Below are 18,502 nucleotides of genomic sequence, written 5' to 3'. Positions count from 1 at the left end.
GATAGCCATCGTGACACTATTCTTTTTCTACACGCGTCTCGTACAACAATTAGTAGTCTAATACCACGTTTATGGTCAACAGTAGCTATTAAGGAGAACGGATATATATATAGTAGGTAATTCTATTTTTATGAGTAGTTAGAAAATGTTCCGTCAAATTTAATTATTTATCTACCACTAAAATGTCAAGAAAATGTGTATATATTATAGGAATAGGACTAAAGGGTGTTTGGTATGATGTAATGGAAAGGGGAAAAAAAGAATGAGAAAGACTTTCCTTGTTTGTTTGCGACGAAGAAAGGGAATGAGAATGGAGAAATGTGAATCAATTCCATTTTCTACAAATTGTGGAGAATGGGTGAGAATGGAAATTTTTTTTTTTTAAAGATGTTATATGTAATAAATGTATTATTATTTAAAATTTTATTTTTTATATATATTCATTTTCTGTGGTTACCAAACAACGGAATTCATTCTCTTTTCAAATACTCATTCTCACTATTTCCATTCTCTATTATATTTCCATTTTTTATGATTCTCTCTTACCAAACACCCCAGAGTTTAAATGTTAGGATCATTAACTCACTAGCTGTCTTTTTGCTTTGAAGACGTGGGCTCTAATAGTCTCATTGGTTTTTGGTGCAAGGTGAATCCCTATCTTATTCGCATTCCATGTTCATGATCGGCATAACATTCATAATACTTTTAGTTGGGGACGAAAAAATAGGAGGAAAATGATAAAAGCCATAATTCTTATTGCTATCTGAAGTTTATGAAAAGCGAGAAATGATGTCTTTCACAAGTTGAATTTCGTGTCTCCCTCAAGGATTTTCGATGAGATTCGAGCTATGGTGTATCTTTGGATTTTGAGTAGACCTAAAAAGGTGGAGTTTGATTAGGATAGTTGGTGTAACAAACTAACAAACCTTGTATCTCCTAACTATTATGCCTCTATTGTATCCTATATTCACTAGTTCCTTGCTAGTGTTTTGATATTAATACTCCATTCGTCCCAATTTAAATGTCCTATTTTGACTTTTGAAGTCTTTCTTTTGTAGCTTTGACCGTAAATTGTTTCGTGTGTGTTATACAATAATTGATGCAAAATATATGAATAGATTGAGCTTTAGATGTATTTTTCATTGATATAACTTTTATTAGGTATCATATTATACAAAACAAAAATATTTACGGTCAAAGTTTGATAAGAAAGACTTAGCAAGTCAAATTTGGACAATTAAATTGGGACGGAAGGAGTAATATTTTACTTTTATCGATCAAAAAAATATAAAATGTATCGGTAATTGGGTTTAGTTTAATCAACATGTAAGCCAATGATATTAGATCATATCTCTAGAAACCAAAATGCTAAAACTAACAAAAGTGCTAAAACTTTTTTTTTTTAAAATGCTAAAAATAGTGGAAAATATTCAAAACTGCTTAAAAATCATAACAATATAGTAATTAGCGTTACTTTTAATGAATACAAGGCTAGTATTAAATTTTTTATGCTACGGATAACTTGAAATTCTGGTTCCGCCACTGCTCTACATGGCTCCGTCCTCAAATTTTGGGGCTAAGGTATTTTCAAACTATTTGAGTTAAAATATTTAAGTTTTCTATTTTATTTTTTATTTTTTTTGCGTATGTTTGTTTGTTTTTATAATAAACAAGTTCCAATAACAAATTATACATGGGTCTCCTGGGCATTTGACCGGGTGGAGATAGACAGGTAGACGATATGGTCCAATTAAATGTCAACTGGATTCACCTTTTAGGCTACTTTGTTCTTCTTTGGGCCGAATGACTTGATCCATATGTACTTTAACGGATTAGTAAATAGTGAGGACTTGAACATCGGTGTTCGGTATCATATTTTGAGTCAAAGAAATCTTGAAAACCATCAGATGAGTAATGGCAAGTACATGGATAGCCAAAATATTCAATTACAGCCACCCAATTGAATTTAAAATATCTTTTTGGTGAAAACCCTGGTTAGACTACATTTGAACAATTTAGTCTTGTAAAAATGTATATTACACATATTAGAACTTTTAGGTTTTCAGATAGTGTACATATCCATGATCAACACGAACCAAATGTAACCATCTAAGTTGATTAGAAAAATAATCGTAGCCATCTCCACTAAGTAGTTGGTTTTTGTTTCTTTGGTTTGTTAATCAGATATCTTTATTATATTGACTTTAAGATAATAAATACGACGTTCTAATAGTTTAGAGTAGTTTTGTTAACAAAGATTTCTGATAAACAAAACAAAAAAAGTATTTTTACTATGTTATTGACATTAATATTTTTAACCCTCTTCATCTAAAAAAAAAAAGTTTTACTAAACAAAGCCACTTTCTTTAAAGTGCATTAATTAGTTGTACACTTAACATAAAGTTCAGGGAAACTTTTTAAGCACGTTAAGTAAAACGCTAAAGGCTTCATTTAGCATTTCCGAAAAAAAAAAACGACATTTAGGAGCAAAGTAATAGACCCAGAGATATCGGTATTAATGTTTAGAATAGAATTAGTCTCAGCAAAATTCATTTATAAGATAACGCAAATTTTGTAAAGCAAACACAAAGTGGAAGATAGAAATATGTTAAGATAGCCATTTGATTCTGAAAATTGTAGTTAGCACCAACCACATATCATGATTCATTACATCAAAGTTACTAATTACCACTTAAAAGAAAAACTAAAATTACCCTTGTTACCAGCCACCAAAAGTCATTTTAAAACCATCTACTACCATCTGAATAGCAAAACGTCTTTTGATCAAACGATTATTAAGCTTCCACGTCAGCAGACTTCTTGGCAGCAGGAGTGCAGAAGAGCCAGACGATACCGTACGGATCCTTCACCTTGGCCACGCGCCCACCACAGCACGCGCCATCCCCTTGAATACCTTGAGTGATCTCACCTTCTGTAACAGCACCAGCTTTGACAGCCTTTTCCACAGCGGCATCAATGTTGTCTGTTTCCATGCAGAACACCAGCCCAGTACTAGTCACACCTTTCACGCTGTATTCATGTACGAATCAGAAAATATATAAATACATAAAATAAATATATATATAATGAAAAGAAAAATTGAATTCTTCAAAAAAATAATATTCTCTTCTCAAAAGCATAAGCTAGTCTATGAAATAAATAATGTATCCTTCACATACATCGAAAACAATTGAGCAAATTATTTATAAATATTGTTCATGACTTTTAATACATGAAGATAATAACATCATTCCTACGAATATTAAAAAAAAAATTTTTTTTCCGTATGAAAATTAACATCACTCATATGAATATTACACTATTCTTACTCTGTAGCACTACTCATAATTTCATATTACTATATAAATTTTAAGTTGGTTTGGTTAAACTAATATACAATGTAATTTTCATTTTTGTTTATATAAATTATTTTCAATTTGTATGCACTTAGAAATAGCATGGAAAACATCATATAAATATACAGAATTGATTATACAGATCAAATGAATAAAGGAAAATATCATCAGAATCATCTCTACAAAAATAATGTATAGTATATACAAAATATAAATCTCTAATATAAAATTTGATGATACACAATAGATACAGCATGCATAGCATATATATAATTATTAGTATAAAATTATATTCACCAGAAAATAACAAAATAATAATAATAAAAAATCATCTAACCAAATAAATTAACCTAAAAATTAAAATTATCTGGCAATAACTTCATGCATAACATCTATTTTGTACAGATCTACACTATTACACAAATATAAAAGAACATATATCTATATCTATATATCTATATAAATGAATTGAAAAATAAAAGGGAAAAAATGCGTACGGAACGGCGGAGTCATCGGAAATGAGAATCGAAGAAGGACCGATTTTGATTTCAGCAGTGAGAAGAAGAGGGAGCTCCTGATCGGCTTTCCGTTTGGGATGATTGACGCGGTTCACTTCTTCAGCGCCAAACGCCGATTTGTAGAAGGAAACGGCGTCGTTTGCCTTATCGGATTGAACGAAGAGATGCGGTTTTAGTGACGTGAAGGCGGCGGATTGCGACGGAGGTGCGACGGTTGAGTCGGTGGTTGTCATTTTTGGAAACACGAAGAGAGTGTGTGAGAGGGAGAGAAAAAGTAGGTGAAGTGAAGAAGCGGAACCGTTTGAGGGGATTTTATAATGGAAAAATAGAGTGAGTATATGGATATAGTGTGTTTGGAAAATGCCAAAAGGTTTTTGGTAATTTCTATAAAAAAAATGAAAATAAAAATACTATAATGGTATATGTTTAAATTTAATTAAAAAAAAATTATGATTATATGAAGCTTCGGAATGAAAAATATTTTTTAGTTTTTTATTTTGAAAGGGTTTTAAAACTAGAAAATAAAAAACAAATTGAGGTTTTAAAAATTTAGAAAATGGAAAAATGAAAAGTAGAAAACAATAAAAAGTGTTTTTCAATTTTTTATAGAAAAGTGAAAAAAAATGATTTTTGTTTTCATGGAAACATTTTTTAAAATTATGGTTTGAACACGTTTTTCATTTTCATGTTTTCTTGAAAAATAAGGATGTTTTTCTAACTAAACTCACCCTATATTTTTCTAGAAAAATGAGAATTGTTTTTATTACCAAACGATTTGATATTGTTTGTTTAATTAATCTTTATGAGAAACAATTTTTTTTATTTTACATTTTTCTTATTATTGGACGTAATGTTTAAATATCTAATACATCACTACAAATCATATTGCATTTATTCACACTTTTAGATGAGTGTGAACAAATTAAAATTTTTGTCACGCTTTTTAGTGTGTAGAAATATATTGTTAAAAGTGTGTGGAAATTTCTCCACACTAAAAAGTGTGTAGAAATAAAAGTTCAAACTAAAAAGTGTGTAGAAATATATTGTCACACATCATTTATTCACGGTAACTTTGGAGTGACAAAATAACTATGAAAGTTCAAACTAAAAAGTGTGAACTTTTATTTCTACACACTTTTTAGTGTGGAGAAATTTCCATACACTTTTAATTCAATATATTTATACACACTAAAAAACGTGACAAAATTTTTAAATTGTTCACACTCACCTAAAAGTGTGAACAAATGCAATAATGTTTGTAGTGCATGCATAAATAAATTGAAGTCTAGATATAATTACATCATAAATTTACAGAGATAATGCAATGATTATAACTTATAACTACACACTGCAATATGTTGTATGAAATATGTGATCTAAATTTAGTTATATTTTTCAAAGGGGGCAAGTCCTTTTATCCACAAAAAAAAAATAGTTATTAATCATTATTTACGATGTTTTATCATGTGTTAACTATGAAACGTCAATTTTATCTTATACGAGTATTTTACAATACTTAATTTTGTAATGTGTAACTACGATAAGAGATTAATCTAGAAGAATATATATCATCATGTCATTTCAAACAATCATATGTTGAACTAATGCCTTTAATAAACGATTGTAGGTAAACATGTTAAAAGACAAATGAACAAATTACTTTAAGGCTACCTCTTTTAAAATCTCCAAACAAAAGTATCATCGAAAAATGTATAAATCTTTAAAACGTCTTCTGTAAAATGACTAATTGGGTGCAAGTGCAAATACGAAAAGTAGTACCACATGAATTTGGGATAGTAGAACAACATATATGAGCCCATAAGTTATAGCCCAAACTATCTGTTGTGCTAATAATATCAAGCAACGGTTGGGCCATTAATATTTAGTCACAGTTGGGCTGGTGATATGCCGTCTATCTTTTTCTCTCCTTTTCCTTTCGAGTTTTCATTAAGGTTCGAGAATGATAAGAAGACTAGAAAAAATGACTATAAGAAACGGAATTAAATTTTCACGCTTATGCATTAAAAGTTTTACATAGCCATACAATGTTACACCAATGAAATCATATTAAAATATTAGAGTTTATTAATCATTAAACTGGGAGCCACAGAATAAACCGAAAAATTTGTTTGTTTATTTTAGTTTCCTATGATTTTGATTTTTATTCGAAAACTCATCACAACAATTTTGATACCAAAAATATATGATATGTTTGAAACTGCTTATATAGACAATTCAGAACGGCTCTCACCCCTTAATCGATCCGGTTTATTGGTTTTTTGGACGATATGAAGCGGCCCGTTGTTGGTTGCGTTAGTTTGATGCCGGTTAAGTGACGAGGAAATGAATAAAAAAATTTATATATCAAATATAACAATAAAAAAAATTAGTAAAGTGAGTGCCAAACGAAATGAATGTCTTTATTAGAAATATAAGTTAATTGGTGTGTCAATTTAACAAAGGTGTGTCAATTTTGATATCAAAAATCTATGGAAAGGTGAAATGTTATTGTGCGGTTTGAGAAAGAGGAAGATACCTGCTACTTATTTTAAAAAACTATTTTTTCCTAATTAATAATTAAAAATACAAAAAATAGAAGACAATTCAGTCTAGAAATAATCAATCCCAAATCATAAACACCAAAACCCAATAAACCCCAACAAACCCCTCTTTCTGATAAACAACAAAAATGACATCCATGGCCAAACCAATCCTCACTTCAATCCCCCATTCCCCACCACCTCTTCTTCATTTCAACACAACCCAAAAGCCACAGTCTTTCAATCTTTCTAAAAATAGAAACTTTTTAGTACTAAGAGCAAGTAGCTATGAAGTGGGTGGTGGGTATACTCAACAAGAATTAGAAGCAAGAGAAATTGGAAGAAATGGAAATCAAGAAACAAGTGGGAATGATGATGGTGATGAAAGAAGTAGTTGGAGTCCTGAACAGTATGAAGCTTTGCTTAGAGGAGGTGAACAGGTTACTTCTGTTCTTCAAGAAATGGCCAATCTTGTAAGTAATTATTGTCTAATTGTATATTTATTTATTTTGGAAATTTTATATAATTGTGGTTATTTGTTAGTTAATTGGTGGGCATATGTAGAATTGATGGGAGATTGTTATAGTTTAATAAAACCCAATCTTTTAGTATTGAACTTAAGAATTTATTATGTAGTTTATTTAAACTAAACCTGCAACCATGGGGATTAACCATCACTGAGGTGGGCTAGCGGTTAGGAGTAGCGGTCGCAAGTTTGAACCTCACTAGGTAAACATCTGGGGTGGCCAGGGAAAGGGTTTGGAAATGGTCAGAGGGTATCCCGGTTAGACCATGTACATCCGAGTAAAAAAATCGCCGACCTTGGGAACCTGAACTGGGAAAACCTCATTCGTTGAGCATACCTCAGTTGATTTTTGGGGGGATGAGGAATTTGTGAATACGTTTATGTTTCTGCTCAATAGGCCAATCAGTGTTGCTGGTTATCATTGATTTTGGGAACTAAACCTGCAGCTCAGATTCACTGTTGGTGTTTGAGAAATTTTCGAAAGAAACTTGACTTAGCTAAAATAAGATATTTTTTTTTGAAAAAGGCTTATTCATCGACTAATTGACTGAATTACTAATGTAGTGTAACTGTGTAAGTGGTTTGTTTATATAATTTGGTGGTAACCAGGATTATGAAGTTCTATAGGATGATGTGAAATTGTCAATCAGTTTAAACACAAAGTAAGCCTCTTCCAAGAATGCAAATGTGGTTTAAACTAACAAGGTGCTGCTGTCTAGAAAGTTTAATTAGTGCGGAATTGCAAATAAGCTTTTAAGCTACCTTTATGACTTTAAATTTATGTAATTCTAAGTCTATAATCCACGTTGGAATGACATCATGCCAAAGTCATACGATTAGGACTTCGATATGGGTTTATTCTATTTATTGTTTCGGAGGTGATGTTCTTTTTTTGCTTTTTTGGGCTTTTTTTCATTCTTCTTTGGCACCTACAGTAGAGATCGGAGGTATTTGGCCTCCAAAAGGGATTGCTGTTTTAGATCCTTGGGAAATCCCGTTTCTTAATACTCTTATTCTCCTTTCATCCGGAGCTCTGTAACTTGGGCTCATCATCGCGGGGAAGGAAAAACGAGCATTTTACGCTTTAGTAGCGACCGTTTTACTTGTGCTTCTCGAACCCATAATGAACACTTAAATTCTGCTATTTTGATAGAAGAAACTGTTACGTGTATACACCATAGGCTCGAAGATTATGGAACAAGCTAAGTCCATGTTCATTTCAGTTTTGCATTTAGTTTCTATGTCACCATGTTTAGTTAAATTACGTGCATATTTTCCTTTTATTTAGAGTAGTGGGCAATTGGGCATAGTTAGTTTTTAAGCAGTTTACATTTCCTTTCACTATACATATTGTACATAGGCATTAATTGGGATTATGAATGAAAATTATGAAAGTTTAGTCTGTTCTTCTCTCTTTATTCTTGGAGTCTCACCCACTCTACGGGTTTTATCACAAGGAGTTTGTAGGTTTTCTTCGTAAACCTATCAATTGGTGCTTTCATTGCATCGAGCTATGCCTCTTACACATGATCAACCACAAGATAAGATTTCATGGCTTCCTTAGCCAAAAGCATGGAAAACATAAACATTGCCATCACAGCATATCACATCAAACTACATATTATCTTGGAACATATCACTTTGCAAACCACCATTACAACCAACCTTGTTACAGCCATCGTCAAGACAGCCATCGCGAAGAACGACATCAGTGTCGTTACCCAAACTCCTTGTTTCTCCCCACCACCGCCAATTGCTGCTCGTCCACAACTCCAACAGAAACCTTCGTCTACCCCACAACCTCCATCGTAGACAACACAGCTACGAACATACACTAACAAACCACCATCCACAACCAAAAAACACATCAGGCATCACCTCAAAAGAATCCCCAAACAAACCTCTTCGACCACCTCACCAAAGCCAAAAAGCTTACCCACATCTGCCACTAAAAGAACACCAAAACCAGCATCGAACCACACCCATCGACATCGCCAACCACTCCCTAAAACTACAAGTTCACATACCACAAGTGACAACCGCAAGACCCGTAGCTTCTCACTGTACGAGAGTTCGAAGGCTGATAGAAAACGTAATTGGTGACCACCATGGTATTTTCTACGTACCGTCCTTGAGGACAAGGACGTTTTTGAGGGCGGGAGTATTGTTACGTGTATACACCATAGGCTCGAAGATTATGGAACAAGTCTAAGTCCATGTTCATTTCAGTTGCATTTAGTTTCTATGTCACCACGTTTAGTTAAATTACATGCATATTTTCCTTTTATTTAGAGTAGTGGGCATAGTTAGTTTTTAAGCAGTTTACATTTCCTTTCACTATATATATTGTACGTAGGCATTAATTGGGATTATGAATGAAAATTATGAAAGTTTAGTCTGTTCTCTCTTTATTCTTGGAGTCTCACCCACTTTACGGGTTTATCATAGGGAGTTTGTAGGTTTTCTTCATAAGCCTATCAGAAACAGACCAAAAATAGTGCTGTTTAATGTAGCTAGAAGTTGCTGTCAGCCTTTCATATGCAGAATGCTAAATGCAAAATTACTTAAAGATGCGAACATTATACAGAACATATCCTAGGAAAGCACTCGGAATATCATAGGTTGGGTTCTTGGGCTACTATCTAGCTAAGAATGTGAAAGAAATGAACCCTTGACTAGATAGTTGAAATTTTGAAAACGAAAAGATGCAAATCAGTCCGGAGGCTGTACAAATACTTGCTTTCCAGAAGGCACTTAAAACAAGCATTCAATCTTTGTAATCATTCAACCATTGCATTTGAAGCGTGACAGATAAAGGGCCGACACATTTGACGGTTAGTATTATTTGTGTATAGTTATATACCCAAATCATTTATTTTATTAGATATTGACTCATTTTTGGCATGTTTATGTTATCTACTATTCATTTTTAGTATCATATTAGACTATTAGAGTGCAGGATGAATTGTGCGTGAAATGTTTAACATAATATGAAACCTAGAAACAGAGTCAGGTGTTCATTGTCAGATGTCTGTAAGCCTTCTAACTGTTCATATGTTGAACTCCTGAAAGTGAGCCATCATTTAAAGGAGAAAGAGAGTTTCACAAAGTAGCACATCAGTACCTATGTATGTCATGTAGTTCGATATCCCATTTATGGCCATTGTGCTAAGTTTATGTAAGCAAATTACATTAATGCCTTAAGGGGTGTCATTTCTCTAAAAGATCTCAAGTCTTTTAATGTGAAAACCAAAAGTATTGATGTATTTTCAAGCGATTCTGGGAAATCACTTATTTAAAGATCTACTTTGCCAGTAAACAAATTTGATAGATTAATAATAGTGAGCATATGCAACCCTTAAATTCCAAAATCATCAAATTAATTTATGCTTACAGCTGTTTTCTTTGCTTTTATATCTGGCTGTAAGGTTATTATTGGAATAAGAGTAATCTACTCTTCAACGTCTTTCACAATTTTAATGAACAGTTATTCTAACACTCTGATTTTTCCTGTAAAATCTACTTGTGTAACAGTTGGAAGATGATCAAATGGACGAAGAATCCGAGGAGTTGGCAGTCTTGTTGGCTGCACAAGGGGTGATCGGGAAACGGGTTGATCAGATGGAGTCAGGCTTTATGATGGCCCTAGATTACATGATTCAAATTGCTGAAAAGGACCATGATGATAAGGTTACTTTTCAAATTTCATATTTGGCTTTTATACAATATTGCTGTAGTACTGGTTCATAACTATTATCTTTTTGGAAATTTTCAGCGGAAGTCGTTATTGGAGGTAATCAAGGAAACGGTATTATCCCATCTAACCAAAAAATGCCCCCCACATGTGAGCACTAAAACTAATCTCCTCTTAGCAATTGGATTTATGTGTGTAATATTATAACATAAATGGTTTCTTTGTAGGTTCAAGTTGTTGGGTTACTTTGCAGAACCCCCCAGAAAGAAAGTAGACATGAATTACTTAGGAGAGTGGCGGCTGGTGGTGGTGCATTTGAAAGTGAGAATGGTGCAAAAGTTCATCTTCCAGGAGCGAATCTTAATGACATAGCTAACCAGGCAGATGACTTATTGGAGGTTTACTGCTAGATCACATATCTGTTACGTTAATCATTTCGTTTGAAGAGAGCAACATATAATATTCATTCTTAATATGTGTTGTCATTTTCCAGGAATATTCCATTATTTATTAATATTTCCTGTTATAACTATGGATTCTTTAACGCAGACGATGGAAAGTCGTCCTGTTGTTCCTGACAGAAAGCTGCTGGCAAGGCTTGTTTTGATCAGAGAAGAAGCTCGAAGTATGATGGGAGGTGGAATACTAGATGAAAGAAACAGCCGTGGTTTAAATACATTACCTAGATCCGAGGTCTGTTTAGGAAGTTGTATATGTAAACAATCTATTTCAGATGACTTTTAACTCTTAAAGCTAATTTTATTGATTTGACATATTTGAGATAGAATGCAACCAAGTTGACCAATTTATAAGTAAATGTATAGAAATTGCTAATATGAAGATCCTCGAGGAAAGACTTTCTTAGAATGTCTTTGGTGACATTATGTGTGTGTGTGTGGGTTAATACACAATGACTATAGACGGTAGGGGCTTGGTTTAAAGGTCTAAGGTTCTATGATCATAAGACCTGCCATTTACTATGGCTTTAAATTTTGTGCAGGTCAACTTCTTGACGAAACTTGTTGCCCAGAAACCCGGTAAACCGGTGCGTGACATGATAAAAAATGTAATGCTAGGCTATGATGAAGGTGCTGACAAAATTGATGAGGAAGATGGTAAAAGGAGAGGAAAGGTTTCAAATGGAATTGCAGGAAGGGTGAGCATTTCAGCATGCTTCTACATAAATTATTATATTTCGTTCTCTACCTTGTAACTATCATTCACATATTTTTTTCCCTAATGATTTACAGGGTAGCGTTTCGGGCTCAAAACCGAATCCCGTGCGACCTGGCATGTTTTTAGAAACAGTCTCTAAGGTATTATTTGCTTCAGTTCACAAATTGAGGATTAAAGAGGTTACATATGCATTTAGTGTTTCCTTCCTTTCTGGTAGAAGGGGTAAAAGAGGCAGGTTGGATAATGGTCAATAAATCACAATGGGTAATTTATTGGTTTGGGTTGGATTGGGATAACCCAAAATATTGTCTATTCTTATAAAGTAAATGATTGGGGTGCCAAATTTGCTTTGGTTGATGACGGTCTGGTTTTTGGATGAAATAATTATGCATGAAAAATACACTTTGGTCAACTTTTAACCCGTTCAAACCATTTGTTCTGTTTCTTTCTTTTCTTTTTTTTTTTACCTCCCATAGATAAAGAACAACTCGGAGTATGAAAGTAACATCCATAAATTAAGGGGTCAAAATTGCCACGGCTATTGTCTTAAATATACCTGTTGTTGAACATGTAGGTGCTAGGTGGTATATATGATGGAAATATCTCAGGCATCACTGCACAACATCTTGAATGGGTTAGTATGTTCCTGTCTTTGCCTTGTTTTCATGAAGTTATCTTCTAGTTCCATAAAAGAGTGTCATTTTCTAAATCTAATTCCATGCTACACGCCTAAAATATCTCTTGTAACTGGACAGACTGCTGAGTTGTAACTTTGTATTGATGGTGTGTTCAGGTTCATCATAATACACTTCAAATTCTTCAAGAGATAGCATTTTAAGATACTTTGGCAGCATGCAACATATTATGCACAAGCATGTTTCAAGAGCACTATATCACTATCTGATCAACCAAGACAAGGTACAAATCATCCAGAGATGATAACATCAAGTTCGGTCATGGTGAAGTTATAATATTGTGTGGTATATATCACTAATCACTAATCAGTAATGAAATGTGCATTGCTATACTAAGCAGCTTAGGTGACTAGTTGAAAATGTTCCACTAGACATTGTTGGCAACTTCTTTCAGTTTTGTGCTACCTCACTGGGCTCTGTTGCATGCATCCAACATGGCTTATTGGGGCTAACAGATGAAGCAAATGCTCGTATTGGAAGGAGTGAATCTAGTGCGTATGCGAGAAATCATCAACAAATAGTCGATCAATTGCACTATATTTGGATGATGAGATGCTACAAAACGTTACGCCTTTGATAAAGTGAAACAAATTGGCTGGGGGTTTCAGCCATATGATATCTGGACTTCTGTGGTGTATATTATAGTATTATTATACACTGCAATAGAAGATATTCTTAATGCTTAAATCTACACAAATATCACATTGTGGTGCCATTTTCAAAGTCTAATTTGTAACTTTGTTTTATGATACTATTGACCTGATTAGTGTCTGAGTTTATGTAATGTCTCTTGCATTTGCCTGGGAGCGTTTAGGCTGTTTCAACTGACAGGGATACAACACAAACGTCTAGACAATAGTCAGTAAGAAATCCAGTGGAACAAAAAAGCAAAATCATCATATGTAAAGAGTAAAAAAATATAGTAAATTATCGTACGCGGTTGTGGTTTTCCAAAGCAATTTATAAAGTGGCTTCATTTTTTGTACCCAGGAATCAGTATGTATAATTGTATATATACTATTTTGTTACCACTACTATCTTCATGTTCTCATGATTCAGGCGTATTTTGTTGTATTTACTCCACATTGGCAGTGTCAGAGTTTATGTTTAGCATTTTAAACTCAAATTCTATACGTCTTAAGTTAGAAAATACATGATACATGTTTAAAGATAGTGATACATTTTGAATGAATATACTCATACATTTTCATCAGATATTTCATCCTATAAAGATATTACTTATTTTAAATTAGACTATAAAGATAGTGATATATTTTGAATGGATATCACTTAGGTTATCTCAATGCTAGGTAAGAGCCTTTTATTGGAGCGACACGTTTATTTGAGAGAGCCGATTGTACACTTGATGTAAGTTTAGCCGTTCAGGCTCTTAAAAGATGAAACACGATAAACGTCTTACGGAATGCACTTGCACCTTATGGGATCATGAATCGAAATCAACACCCTTCTTAGACAAATTTGCACATTCTGTTTCATAGAGGTTACAAATGTGAATCAACATATTCATACAAGTATTTGGTATATATAGTTTGAGTAATAATCTATTTGGTATTCATACATATTCATACTATAAATCTTTGTTTAGGTGAAGTGGGCTGGACTCGTTCCATCTTTCAATAGATATGGTAAGTTGTAACCGTGTTCTTTTAATTCATTGATTAGAATTCTTATGGTAAAAGATGATTAGTCTCATGAAAAGTGCTCAGTAGTTAGGTTAATTATCTGTTTGACATCTATTATTCGAACTTGTGACATGACAATAACAACTCTTGACAAAGAAACAATACTTGGGTCAACCAACAACTTAAAGCTCTATATTATTCAAGCACTTGGGTCCTTTCTTCAACCAAAATTTAATATTCGACAAACTTATTTGCCTTTCATGTGAAGTAAAGATTAAAGAAATTAATTTCTTTTTGCATGTACTTGTTCGGTTGAACTTCGATAAATCTTAAGCCAAACACAAGCGTAAATGGATAAATCTTTTAATTTAATTTATTGTTCACATATTAAGTCTTCAACTCAGATTTATATGGTCTAACCCATATATTTGTGACCGTTTTTGAGCTTAAATCTTTTTGTATGTACTTGTTTAATTGAACTTAGATAAATCTTAATCCATCACAAATTTAAATGGATGAGGTTTTTGCTAGAGGCAATCTTGTCATTAATCACATATATATGGTCTAATTGAGGTGTTTTTGTGACTGTTTTTCGAACGTTTTCCTTGACTATCCCAAGATGATTATTCTTTTGAGATTTGAACCTTAAGACCAGAGCACTTAATCAGTACTAGATTGATCATCATGATGATGGCGGTGGTTTTAAACATACATAAAGTGTTCATCTAACATATAAATCTAATTAAGAAAATGGATGGATTAATCAAAGAATAGTGAGGATAATTAAGGATGAGGCTGAAAAGGCCAACCTAAAAGGCTCACATGCACATGGGATAATCAATAGAAGAGAAGCATGTGGTGTTTTGATAATACATGCTTAATCCATAAATAAACATTAATTATGATAAGATTAGTTGATGTTTGTCAACCAATAGACAAAGATAGGGTCCACCATGTTCTACCAATTTAAATGTGTGAAAGAGTCACCAATACTACTCTTGCCACTTCTCAAGAAACTCCATCAATCAAGCATGCATCTTATTTCTCTCCTTTTCTTCGATCATACTCTACATAACATATGTAACTCTCATCTATATTTATCATTATATCGAAACCGAATATATAATATGTATTGTATAGCAAAAGATGTGATTAATATTAGAACTTATTTTGTTCCGCTGGAGAAAGGAACCCATGATTAGTCTTTCGAAAAATTTTAAACGAACAATTTCAACGAATTTTTTTAATTTACTCTCGCCACTCGTCAAACAATCTAGGTTAAAACTTTTTAAGAGGCCGGCCACCTTCATTTTTGCAAAGACACTCCTCAAAAGTGGCTAGCTACACGTCGCTCTTTTGGGATGTTTTCGGGAAAATCAGAGTAACAAATAGAAGGACACTTTTTTTTTATAACATCTAAATTTGTGTTAATTATGTGTTTTACTTTATATATATTGACTCCTTTTAACTAGTTTAAACAATCATACTATATATACCATGTTACTACTTTACTTGCTGATGTAATAAACGAAATGAACTAAACTTGCATATATTGGTAATTACTACATAATAATCATATAAGATTTAAGCAAACTTAAAACATAACGCTACGATGGGTAAATGACACATATATGTGAAATAATTAACTAATGTTGGCATAAGTTTTTTTCAACCTTTTAATTTGTTACCTTAGCAGTTAAAGTTCTGGATAGGTCTAGAACATATACGTTGGTGTATTTCTAGATAGTAATATATTAATTTTGCCGTTCGAAAAAAAAAATAACTAATTAAGTATCCGCCCGATTTTCATGAGTTGGGCTGAACTTATTTCAAATGTGATGATGCATACACCAATAACTGCATCACATTACCACTATATATATATATATATAATATGTTTATAAAAAAGTTGTGTATGGATCCTGTTAATTACTCGTTAAACACTATGTGACGCTCCTTGAGGGGAACTGTACGTATGTCAGTTTATTAATTATTATACCCTTCGTCCCTTCATAGAAGATATTATTGAAAAATACCCTTCATAAGAATCACAAAAGTGAAACGATTCTCAAATAAAATCTGAAGCGAATTGAAGGAGGTACGAATAACACGTACAAAGCAAACGCTATATAGCCTTTAAAAGTGACCTTAATTAGAGTTACCCTTTTATGCCATTTCACACATCCGGCCTTAATTTATGGTATGTATATATAGCCAGTCATGTTAAAAAAAACCTAATATAGTAATATGAGAAGATATTTAACTTATAACATATATATGAATTATATAGTCACTATACATACACTTATTCATGTTAGTTAGAGATTGATGTCTCCCGAATGTGGAAATACATCATAAAACAAATGTATTAGTATTTTCATTGTTCTAACAAAGAGTAATCGATCGATCAAATATATATACACACTTAAATTTACATGCTCTCACTCTAGCTATATATATGAGACACAATGATATATATGTTGGGATGTTTTAATTATATGAGATTAGGATATTGAGAGTTGATGAGAAAAGCGTATATAGCTAAAATTAGAATAAAAGTTTATTTTCATATGTGGTTTTTGCGGGTAATGAGGCATCTAACTTGTTGTGACCTATCAAGAGAAGACAAATTCTATTATCTTTTTAATCCACTTGGTTGTGGTCCCTTTCTTTATAATGTTGAAATTTATTCTTCCTTTTTCGAAATTCTTATTACTGTGAAGAAAAAAAAATAATAAGAAACAGATCGAAAACAAATTGTTAATTTATTTGCCACCTTGCATGTGGCACTCTATCTAACTTTTAACCTTGGTTTTCTTGGTTTCTATTTTGTACTTTTGAAGCTAAAATAATTAAAATGTTAAATAGTTTAACCAATCCGTATACCACAGCGGCTCTTCTTCTTTCTTTTTGCTTTTTTAATTATATATTTTTAATTTGAAAATGATTCTATCTTTTTCTGTTTGAAAAGGACAACATTTTTCTCCATGTGCATTAGTTGAAAGGGTATTCGATGATATATCAACATTACACATACATTTATACATGCATATTTACTCAACTAATTTGCTCGATTGGGGTATCCTCACCCAATATATATACAGGGACGACGTAGCTAATTTGGGGCAACGTAGGTAGATGTTCTCAATATTGTACAGTACAACACTTTAAAACACATTTGGTAGTATACAGTTAAAAATAGATGATGTACAGATCATCACCCTAAATAAAATGTTGCTTTCTAAAGTTAAAAATTAAACAACTTATAATATCAAACAAGAAATTAAACAAACTTTAAAAGAACCCTATAGTAAGGACATGATTGAGAAGAAAATAATTTGATTATATATGACGCGAAACTACATATATACAATAAATTTAAACTTTCGTTAAAAATAACCTATAAAGAAATATGTCTCGCTATAGATGGCTGGTGAATTTCTAACCTTTTTTTTTTTAAAGGTAAATTTCATTGGTAAAAACATACATAAAGCTAGATAGATACGGAGTATAATTAAACACAGAATAAGAAAAGTTACTTATTGCGAGGTCCGAGGACATGCATATGTATTCTAACAATGGGTTGAGTCGAAAAGTAATTTCAACTTTATTTTATCTTTAACATACAATGGAAAAATATACATAAAAAGATCACTATAGCAAAAACATATATCAGGTCTAGCTAGCTAGTCAAACAGAAAAACACCGATCATTTGTTTTATTGTTTAGTTGCCTATAACAAATTAACCAAGACATCGATATTCTCACGATAGTTTTCGTCGTTTTTTTTTTCCTTTTGTTTTAGTGTTAGCTTATGCCCTTTCAATCGATTTAAGATATTATATATATATATATACATATATAGGGGTGAGATAATTTGAGACCACCTCTTATTTTAGGACCAACTAGAACCATTGATTTTTGTACACCATCATGATCTACTACGATATACAAGACTTTTTTGTAAAAAACACTAAGACTTTCCGGCGATGGATCCATAGAAAAATCATGTGTAAGTTACTTACACATGTGTAAGTGTGTAAGTTAACTTACACATGATTTTTCTGTGGGCCCGTTGCTTGAAAGTCTTAGTGTTTTTACAAAAAAATCTTGTATATTATAGTAAATCATGATGGTGGTGTGTAACTTACGAAAATCAATGGTCCTTTTTTGGACTTTTTTTAGTTGGTCTCAAATTATCTTTCCTATATATATATATATATATATATTAACTAAGAATTATAAGGCATGTGTTTGTGGTGTTGGCACCGTGGTGTTGGCCAAAAATGAGGGAAAGAGGAGATGAGCCACCATAATCAAAAGAAGGATGAGGCTAACCAATTAGTCCAAAATT

At 32.5% G+C, this 18,502-nt stretch overlaps 2 protein-coding genes across 4 annotated transcripts; one reads left to right on the top strand and one right to left on the bottom strand.

The window, feature by feature from the left end:
- Positions 1-2,604: 2,604 nt before the first annotated feature.
- Positions 2,605-4,177, bottom strand: LOC122608034 (uncharacterized protein At5g48480-like). Its single transcript, XM_043781117.1, has 2 exons — positions 3,854-4,177; positions 2,605-3,030 (listed from the first exon to the last, which is right to left on the bottom strand). Exons 1-2 carry the CDS (start codon positions 4,105-4,107, stop codon positions 2,796-2,798), a joined length of 489 nt encoding a protein of 162 aa, XP_043637052.1. The 5' UTR covers positions 4,108-4,177; the 3' UTR covers positions 2,605-2,795.
- Positions 4,178-6,453: 2,276 nt separating this feature from the next.
- LOC122608698 (protein PEP-RELATED DEVELOPMENT ARRESTED 1, chloroplastic) lies at positions 6,454-13,289 on the top strand. 3 transcript variants are annotated; one of them, XR_006325290.1, is made up of 10 exons: positions 6,454-6,887; positions 10,475-10,630; positions 10,716-10,784; positions 10,862-11,032; positions 11,184-11,327; positions 11,635-11,790; positions 11,885-11,950; positions 12,385-12,444; positions 12,604-12,728; positions 12,846-13,289. XR_006325290.1 is itself a non-coding variant. In XM_043781790.1 (9 exons), exons 1-9 carry the CDS (start codon positions 6,564-6,566, stop codon positions 12,646-12,648), a joined length of 1,191 nt encoding a protein of 396 aa, XP_043637725.1. In that variant the 5' UTR covers positions 6,454-6,563; the 3' UTR covers positions 12,649-13,289. The 3 variants fall into 3 exon arrangements, 1 of the variants encoding a protein (XP_043637725.1); XR_006325291.1 differs by having other exon boundaries at positions 12,816-13,289; XM_043781790.1 differs by having other exon boundaries at positions 12,604-13,289.
- Positions 13,290-18,502: the final 5,213 nt, after the last annotated feature.

This window comes from Erigeron canadensis, chromosome 7, assembly GCF_010389155.1.
Source record: "Erigeron canadensis isolate Cc75 chromosome 7, C_canadensis_v1, whole genome shotgun sequence".
NCBI classification, from domain to species: domain Eukaryota; kingdom Viridiplantae; phylum Streptophyta; class Magnoliopsida; order Asterales; family Asteraceae; genus Erigeron; species Erigeron canadensis.
The sequence above is the reverse complement of the archived record's forward strand: the minus strand, read 5'-3'. Positions and strand labels throughout refer to the sequence as shown.